Here is a 10,294-nt window from a genome sequence, read left to right on the forward strand (position 1 = left end):
AGACGATACGCGAGCGATGGGTTCGAAGAGCGTGCATCGGCACGTTCGATGAGGAATTGACAAGTTGTGCCAAGTTCCGATGATTCGCCTCCCTTTTTAGGGCACGTCGGTATAATTCGACCATTATACCGACCAACGAGAACAATGTCGGACAAACCGAGAAGGAAAAATTTCGATTCCGCTTCAATGAACTGTAAAACTCCATACACTCTCTGCTATTGCAGTAGTATAGGTAAACGCATGGTTGTGTATGGGTCACTTATACACAGTCATCTCTCCTGTCGCGTAAAATCATAAAATTGTGAGGTTTAATTAAAAAAAATGAAACTCGGCTCTATATAGGAAAATTTTCACTTTTATCTCGACGGGTCAGTGCGAGTAATTCTTTGAAATCAACCTATAGCATCTATATATATATATATATATATATATAAGGGCAAGAAAATTGCAGCTTTGTTTATTGCGGAGTTTGATCGAATCGTATCTGCAGCTTATGTATGTATATATATATATATATATATATATAGTAGCATAAGCACACAGGTCTCGTAGCCGTCTCGCGAAGACGACGCGAAGCGACGGGCGCAAATGACGGATAGGAAATCCGGAAAAAAATTTGGAGCATCACGCGCGAGGAGGAAATGGAAGACAAATCGAAGTCCAATGGAATTGCAGAATTTCTTCTGCAGCGAGTATCCCCTTCCGGTGCAATCCTGTTATTCGAGAAATTTACCTTGGAGTCAAGTGGCTCTGGTTGGAAAACGTGGAAAAGAACTTGGTTCGCGCGAGTGAATTATTGTTATTACTTTGCAAGTAAGTAGCGAGGAATAAATAATAGAATTATTTATTATAATTACCGTTACAAGTGCGTCTTCGGCGTCCGGTAGTTATTTTGCTAATATTCGAGACTAATAAGATAAAACTCGAGTCACGCACGATGCTCGAAAAGTCACTCGTTCCTGTTTGTTATCTGCGTGCGGCGGCGGCACGGTTCACGCGGTGTCAATTAAATTTAGCCGGCACGTGACGCGCGCACTGACTCATTGGCTTAAGGCCTAAACTCTCTCTGTGGAGGGGGAAATTAAAAATCAGCAGCACGTACACGTCAGACGTACAGATTTTCTTGGGATTTTGCGCTTTTCTTGCATATATTTATGTATTGTTCATGTGCATACTGATAAAGTGGTATTACATGAAATACCATAAAAAAATATATTCGTTTCAAAATAAATATAAATTTAACGCTATCGTATTGCTGGAGCGAAATAATTTCACGTATTCACGATTTTATTGTGTATATTTAGGAGAGATGAATTATGAAATTATTTTTAAAAGCTTGTTTTATTTTTTAATTAAATTATAAAATTTATATATTATAATTACTATTTCCTCTCCCCCTTTCCACTCATTTGTTCCAAAAATCCATTTATACTGTATACATGTTTTTAACGGATGAGAGTGAAATTGACTCGCTCCGATAATTTAGTCTGTGTGCGTGTGTGCGTTAAAGGGCCTTACTTCCCTAGTGGATAGGGCTTCCCCCACCATGCGGCTTACCTGAACTTGCACCGAGACCCAAGCAATGTACGGAGTCAAAAGCAAGGACCCTCGTATAGCACGTATTCGTGCATGAATGGACAGTGTATAATGCATATGAATAGATACATTGTGCCAAATTGATTCGTGGGTATATTTGAGAGTATAATATATACAGTGTAGAAAATTGGCAGAGAAAGTACTGAGTGAAGTTAGCTGAAATGGCCAAGGATCTTTTTGGCACAGTGCACCATTAGCTTTATCCATAGGTAACTTTGATCATTTTTTTCGACCTGTTTTCACATACATATATCGCAGTTACAAAGGATCGATCTCTCACTTGACTGTTACTGTGCAAGTACATGTACACAAAGTGTTTTGAAATGTAAATCCTTCTATCGATATAATTATTAATTTAAACAAACCAATTATTACCAATTTCATTTCTCTTTTCCTTCTTTCTCCTAATTGCACCAAAGCTTTCGGGTCCTTTCGTATACACATTATACTTTTTTAGTATCCTGCAGCAGCCTTTTATTCTAAAACTCCTTAGAATAATGACCGCTCGCGGTTGTGCGGGCTGTAAATTAAAGTCAGCCTTAATTGCAGTGCTTTAATTGCTGGATTAATTTAGCGGATAGCAATTAACCAGCTGCAACGATCATGCATAAATCTTACGTGGCGATGTGTGTAGGAAGACGGCATACCATACACACACACAAACACAGTGGAAGAGAAAAAATCTCGATTCCTTATAATCCTGTTGTTCGCAGATTACAATTCGCCTTAATATTACAGTTACACTGTTTATAACAGCAATAACTATATATATTAAACTGTTTATTAAAATATATTGCTTTCCTCTGAATCGTATCGTTCAACAAAAGTATTTTATTATTTATAAATCCATGGCACAGAATATATTCATACTACCGTCATCATCATCATCATCATCATCATTGTCACCGATGACGAATTCCAGCAGAAGGAAATATAGAAATTTACCAGGTTCGCTGTTTGGCGACGAGGGCCAAACTAAGAGGAGAACGGTGCACTCGCTGCAGCAGCTAAACGAAAAATCCAATTTAACGGAATCACGAGACTATAACGCGGACCAATAACTGTAATTACGCCGCCGTGCTGGTACACGCGCGCGATTATTTTTATTTATCGTCCTGTAACCGGCAGCCGACAATAATTACGATAATTGTCGTTTTCGCTAAATCAAAGTCCCTGCTGCGTTGTCTCGCGACACGTGATTTATTTTCTATATACATATATATAGCGTCGTTCCGAGTGTACGAAACTTATACTTGTAAAAAATTGACGACAAAATTAAAAGTCAGCTGGAGCTTTGTATATATATATATATATATGTCTCTTTTTCACGTGCAGTAGGAGGTAAGAGTCCCTTAAAAAGTGGCCCTGGCTGCTACTGAGCTGGACCCCGTGAAGAGATTTCGTCGCGGAGGTAATATATATATATATATATATATATATAATACAGTCTATGCGATGCTGCCCAAGGCAAACACGCCGGCTCGCACATGTTTTCTCATATGCAACCTGAATGCACGTGCACACGTTTTTGTCTCAGCTCTTATACATCGTCCCAGGATAAATTTTACCATCTGCCGGAGCATTGGACCAATTTTGCTGAACATTGGCTCTTAATTTTGATATTTACACTAATTGATAATTTTTTTTAAGGTTACTGCAAGCTCATTATTGAATTTAACTTAATTCGCTTGGTTTAATAAAACGAGACCATGACTGTGGAATAAGATTTAAAAAATATAGACATTTTTAAATGGTAATAAATATCAGAATTGTCATGAAAAATTGTTTGTAAACAACTTAACGTTTTTGGACGATTTATACGAAGCACTGGAAACTTTTCCTCGCAGGGGAATTTTATTAATCGAGATTCCAGTTTTAATATTTACATTGGATTTCTCTAAAACAATGGGATATAGCTATAACCTACATATATCACGTGGTTCCAATAATGGCATTACTGTGTACTCTTGCCCACATTACATACACAGCAGTTGGTTAATTTGTTTCGATTTAGGCGAAGCTTCTGATTTCGCACGAGTATATGACGTATTGTAGTATTGTATAATCTTGAGCTATAATTGGCGTGACATTAACCTAAGGACAACACCAAGTGGATCGTTGTTATCATTGGTTAATATTACGTCAGTTCTCTCGCGGTTCGGACTACAATACGTCATATCCTGACGAAATCAGTATTAGAACTGCCTAAATCGAAACTAATCAGTGAAATACTCTGTAATCTTACTTTGAGGTCAATAGAGTTTTCTTACGTTCGAGTGCACTCTCATTAATTATTCTTCAACATTACAAACAAATTTCATTAATTATGTAATGGAATTATGCAATTTTTTTTATTGTTAATTATAGTTTAACTTTTTATTCTCTTCTTTTAATAAATAAGCTTCTCTGGTGAAAGTCGATTTTACTGTTTCTCTCTCTCTCTCTCTCTCTCTCTTTGCAGTTTATTGCGAACTTGGTATAAAACGTATGCAAATTCTGTCCGCGCTGTTCAAACATGAATTTGTTTTATCGATGCATAAAAATGTAGCTTATTTTTTCCTTTTGCAGTGCTATGCGAGTTTTGCTATCGAAACTGCCTCGGCCATGGATCGTGGACGAGAAAAAAGATGACGGATATACGGCGCTTCATCTGGCCGCTCTGAATAATCACGTGGAGGTCGCCGAACAGCTGGCGCGTGCTGGTAAAGCCGATCTGGATCTGCAAAATGTCAACTTGCAAACTGCCCTTCACTTAGCCGTGGAACGCCAGCACACGCAGATCGTTAGGGTCGGTTTATATAATTTTCCAGTCCTTGTACTACATATATATATATATATATATGACTTACTAGACAACCTTACGGCCGATCATGAAATCTTAAATAAATATCACGAATAATTAAAAGAAACAAAAAAATTCCCATAATCGTGTAAAGTATCAACGAAGAACCAATCGATGTAAAAACTGAAGATAATCACATGAAAAAAATTTCAGCTTCTGGTGAGGGAAGGTGCAAATCTGAACGTGGCGGACAAAGATGGAGACACGCCGTTGCACGAGGCACTGAGACACCACACACTGTCACAGTTGCGGCAGCTGCAGGACGTTCAGGATGTTGGTCGGTTGTTGATGGGCCTCGGCGCCCAAGGTCAGGACAAGAAGAGCAGCTCCTTCATAGCCTGCTTCCTAGCGGCGCACGGTGCGGATCTCGAGCTGAAGAACAAAAAGGGACAAACCCCGCTTGACCTATGTCCGGATCCTAACCTCTGCAAGACCCTCACCACGTGTCACAAGGACAAAGAATCGTCGGTATCTTCTGCGTGCACTGCAGATGTGTCCTTTGCTCTAATGTTTACATATACAGTGTTCTACAGTGTGTGAAATTCCAGGCACGACATCGAGACAACGGGATCATCGGCCTGCACCATAGACGAGTGTCTCGTATGTTCCGATGGAAAACGCGAGATGTTGTTCAACCCGTGCGGACACGTCGTCTGCTGCAACGCCTGTGCGCCCAGAGTGAAGAAATGCTTGATTTGTCGCGAGAACGTACTTTCCAGGATCAAGGTGAGTCTCGTGGAGGCATTTACTCGTTTTGTTCGTTCTGTGGACGAGTTTTGGGTGGAAAGTTAAATTACTTCGTTCCGTACAGATCGAGGAGTGCGTCGTCTGCTCGGACCGGAAGGCCGGGGTACTTTTCCGTCCATGTGGTCACATGTGCGCCTGCGAGAGCTGTGCTGCTCTCATGAAGAAGTGTGTGCAATGCAGGACACAGATCCAACACATGGTACCATTGTCCATTTGCTGCGGTGGAGGAGGTAATAACACTTGCGTTGTTCAAATATTAACTTTTATTTATGGGCTGAGACAATTGTGCATACCCCCCCCCTCCCCTCCCTTCTCCTGTTATTTTCTTTCGAGATTTGGAATATAGAAATTTATTTGTTTGTGTAATTATGAAGGTTGGTAATTTTGTTGATGATTCTTAATTTGGTATTGCGAACGAGTTTCCAAAAGACTGTAAACGAAATTTAAAAAAACATTATAGTTGCTGGATAAATATTCTTTTATGTGTATGTACTGTGGGTCCTTTTAATAAGTATAGATACTTCATCCTGTATATATATATATATATATATCGTGTTATGCCTTATATTAAAAATACTAACATGTCTCGCACAGCTTTTTCGTCGCTGCTAACGAAATACGAATTATTTGATTCCTCTTGTTTTTCTTTTCGTAAAATTCCAGGGACAATATCGGAGGTAAAAGCTGACCCGGAAGAAGAGACGAGCTCGCTGAACAATAGCAATGTCGTTGGAGAAACAGTTTTAATGAATAATGGAAGCCGAGACGTTTCTCACAGCGATATACAAAAATTGCAGCAACAATTGCAAGATATCAAAGAACAGGTATTTTTCATTTTAATGATTAAAAATTAAGGGCTATTCAAATCACTGTTTGAGATTCCTTTTAAAAATATTTTAAAGGATAAAATAGTCGAAGAGGCAAATCTAGCGAGATATAATTCGTACATACGTATAGGGCCTCAGTCCTACAGACTCTAGTAATGCATTACATATGTAGGGAAAAGATTTAAAATACCTCTTTTCCTCTTTTTGTAATTCAATTTTTTTGCTGAATACAAATTCAATAATAATGAATGAAAAAAAAAACGTAAAAAGCATAATTAACCTTTTTTCTGTGTATGCAGTATATTCTTAGAGACTATTGTATTCCTCCTAAAATTTATTTTGTATATTTGAGAGTTACATGAAACTACTTATCTTTCTTTTTCAGACCATGTGTCCGGTTTGTTTGGATCGTCTAAAAAATATGATCTTCCTATGCGGCCATGGCACCTGCCAAATGTGCGGCGACCGAATGTCCGAGTGCCCGATTTGCCGAAAAGCCGTCGATAAACGAATTCTTCTTTATTAAATACAAGACTGTCAGTAAATATAAACTCTAGAGATAATAGGACGAAACCTAAAACCTTCATTGGATCAGATATCGATCTATGAATATCAATCCGTTATTATAATAAATTCAATTTTAATAGTTCTCATTATGCCACCAATGAATATAATCAAGTATCTTGTATCCACATTTTTATAGGATTTCTATTTTTATCGCCAATGCTGTTAATCGGCGAGCATTATTTACAGAAAGCATCAACGATCCAGATGTATATATATAGACAAACGTAAATTATTAACAGATAATGCAATCATTTCTATACTACATTTTCTATGCAGTAGGAACGCTATGCAAATTTTATGGTGTGCATGTGCGTGCGTATGTGGGAGTGTTCGTGAGTACGTACAAAATTATTATATACTATAATATATTATTTAATGTTAATTGCTGTGTTAGCTAAATCTTCATTGATGAATCGCGTTGCTTGAACCTTATGGATAGTTTTTTATCCATTATTGAAAATTATAATATACCTAATTATACTAATAATTCATGACAAACTCATACTTATGCAGCACATGATAAGAGCTAACAGCACTGTTAACGAATACTTCGCTAATTTTCAAGTTGAAAAGAACTTTTTTTAGTGCAGTATTCATTCGCAAATGAATACGATAACGATGAGATATTAAAAGTGTTAATGGAAAAAATGGTAATACATACCCAGATTTATACATAGTATATATAATTTTCCAATGCAGGCCAAAATATTCTGTAGCAAATATTAGTAGGCAATTTTGATTGGAACAGATCATTCAGTTAATTCTTATTATTATGTATAATTTTGTATCTTGCTTATGGCGACTAACGGTATGCATATAGTGTCGTAGATATAAACCATAATTGTTAAACAAATATTTTGATGAGAAATGATTGTAACTGATGATGCGAAGCATGGTATCTTTTTGTACCGAATCAATATTATTGATGAGATTAGTTGATAATTATACGAATTTATTGACAATTTTATAGCATATACTTTGGCTTAAGTGAACCATTTTTGTGACGCACAAGCAGCTATTTTTGTGCGAATTATTTTGATAATAAAATTTTGAAAGGAACAATTTGCTCGCGAATTATGTGAAAAGTCCAATTTTCTTATAGTTATAACTGCATAAGTTGACAGAGAATTACAATCCGTAATTAACAATAGCGAAAAAAAGTCATCAAAATTGTTAATTCAATTCCGTTTAAAATTATTGTTAAGTTAACTAAATTTACTATTATCAAATATCTTTTGTAAGGTAACAAAATTTTCTTGTTTTTTCTTCTGGACTAATTTCGTATATATGTTTTCATGATTAGAATAATTTTATATATTAAGATCAGTTTTCTTTAATTAATTAGAAAAATTCACTTAATTGAATTTATGAAGTATGTGTAATTTGCAGCTGCACAAAGCAGCCATTCTAGAAAAACCATATTTAAAATAATAGTATAACCTTTAAAGTTTCGGTAAAATATTATACGCGAGCACTGTGAGAAAATCAACAGTCCACTATTTTTGTAGCAAATTACCGATAATTTTAGGATATTAGGTCTGTTTTTTTCGCTGCACTATCAAACTGGTGCAATTAGTTGAAATTAGACAAACGTATGTTTTCTCACTCTAAGTCATTGCACTAGTGCGACAATGCAGCGAAAGAGAACGGACCTATTATTTCCTGGCCTGCATATAGATACTATTTTATGCATTGAATATTATTACAATCACAAACCGATAAGGAGAATCAAGGAGAATGAAATTGATTTAATTTCAAAATTTTTAATAATTTTGACTTATTAGATAAATAGTTCTATACTGTATTTCACTCAATTGATTTTAATAAATAGCGATTGTACATTGTATCAAATTTATTCCCTGCATTTGTTAATAATTTTATTACATTAAAAATAAAGGAATTTTTGAATTTGTATGAAAAATTCTTTATTTCGATCAAGGATTCGTCATAAGTATACAGAAAGCCCGATTTACACGATTCAGCAGCGTAACGTATGGATGCTCTTTTTTTTTTAATGACGTTCATAGGACGATAAAAAAGCTACAACTTAACATGTTTAATAATTTGACCATTCAATCGTTTCCTCATTTACTGACTAAAATCCATTATTTCGCTCAAATATTTTCTTGAAGCGAACCAATCATTATTACTTTTATCATAAGAAACGAATTTTTCATATGAATAGCAAACTATAAATAATTAATACAATAATATCAACTTATTTTCTAGTAAGAATGACTGTTCGCTCATTTAACATAAATTTTGAATCATATTTAAGAGTATGAACTACTATGAACAGAGTCTACAAAACTCTCACCTATGATTGCATATACAGTATATAAATTAGCTTTAACATTGATGAAATTCATAAAGTGAGAGGTATTAATTGGTATTGTGCATATGGATTAAAACCAGGAGAAATAACTAGAATTAAATTTGCGTGATGCTTATTATGAAAATTCATTAATCATTGCGCCGGGTCACTTTTGCAGTATTAAAATAGATAATCTCAATTAGGCTTAAGTTTTAACGAGTCTAAATTTTATTATTCACACTTATCTCTTGATAATGAAGCTATCGAATTTTCCATGAATGATTAATTTTCCCTTTTACGTTTACATAATAAATTATCATTTAAAATTAACGCATAATGATGTGCGCGTATACTTAAAATGAAAATGTTTCCCTTTCCAGAGCTCTCTTTGTAATGCACATTTTGAGTATATTCTTTGAAATATAGCAACGTGGAAACAATATCCAAATATTTAAAAAAATTTTTTTAATAAATACGAAAAATAATTACATAAAGATGTTGTTTTTGTAAAGAACGGCAAACCCTAATACGACTACGACAAGCTAATGTCTTGCAACAAAATAGCAAAAGGTAAACATATAAGCATAATCCAAAATCTATCTTATTATATTAAATATATAATTAAATTAATTTAATATCGTCTTTCTATTCGCCATTTCGTATAGCTTGGATTTAATCGTAAGTAACATATCGAGAATTTCTTACGATTATTAATTTCAATTAATTAATCCTTTGGCTATTGTTAAACTCCCACATTTTTTTAAACACTATAGAAAAATTGTAGTTCTACGGGCAGAATCTTTGTGACCCACTTGATACTATGAAAAGAAATCTTAATTCCACTCAGAAGTTGATAATAAGCTCTTTTAATATTTAACTGATAAACTTTACTATTTCTTAAATACCACATTCTGAGTGGAATTAAAAATATGTTGAAATATAGCAGCAGTAATAATACATGCATTTTTAACATTTTTATCACCTTTGAGCTAAATTATAATTAATAGAAATGAAAAATAGAATGCACTACTAAAAATATTGCACTTTTAACTGAATATTACATTGAACACTATACACTGCAATAAATAAAAATGTCAGTTACTGATAATATAGAAGAATCTACAGCCACAACCAGTTTTGCTACGCACTACGATGTTATACATATATACTATATTATATTATTGTCCCTGTAGAATGTCATTTAGCCTAGTGAAATTAATGCACGAAATGTTTACGTGAAAAAGGTATTTTTAAATTATACTATATAATCTTCAGTATCATTTGATTCTCAATGTCTAATAATCCTTTTATATTGAAGTACAGGTCTAAAAGTCAATGTTACATTTCAATATAAGAAAAGAAACATTGTATTAAAATGTAGGTTGAAATAAATTTTGAACT

General features: G+C 34.6%; 1 protein-coding gene across 2 annotated transcripts in view; it reads left to right on the top strand.

Moving 5' to 3' along the window:
• Nucleotides 1–10,159, top strand: part of LOC136782274 (E3 ubiquitin-protein ligase MIB1-like) — a 60,396-nt gene extending 50,237 nt beyond the window's left edge. Inside the window, exons 2-7 of one of the 2 annotated variants that reach the window (XM_066741590.1) lie at nucleotides 4,165–4,384; nucleotides 4,592–4,917; nucleotides 4,987–5,164; nucleotides 5,250–5,415; nucleotides 5,849–6,009; nucleotides 6,398–10,159. In XM_066741590.1, coding sequence (XP_066597687.1) covers nucleotides 4,165–4,384; nucleotides 4,592–4,917; nucleotides 4,987–5,164; nucleotides 5,250–5,415; nucleotides 5,849–6,009; nucleotides 6,398–6,538 — 1,192 coding nt within the window. In that variant the 3' untranslated portion in view covers nucleotides 6,539–10,159. The remainder of the gene's footprint in view (nucleotides 1–4,164; nucleotides 4,385–4,591; nucleotides 4,918–4,986; nucleotides 5,165–5,249; nucleotides 5,416–5,848; nucleotides 6,010–6,397) is intronic. The other variant, XM_066741589.1, reaches the window with a different exon arrangement.
• Nucleotides 10,160–10,294: the final 135 nt, after the last annotated feature.

This window comes from Prorops nasuta, unplaced genomic scaffold (genome assembly GCF_024137725.1).
Source record: "Prorops nasuta isolate Cenicafe-Biocafe unplaced genomic scaffold, Cenicafe_Pnas_1.2 PNAS00025, whole genome shotgun sequence".
Lineage (NCBI taxonomy): Eukaryota > Metazoa > Arthropoda > Insecta > Hymenoptera > Bethylidae > Prorops > Prorops nasuta.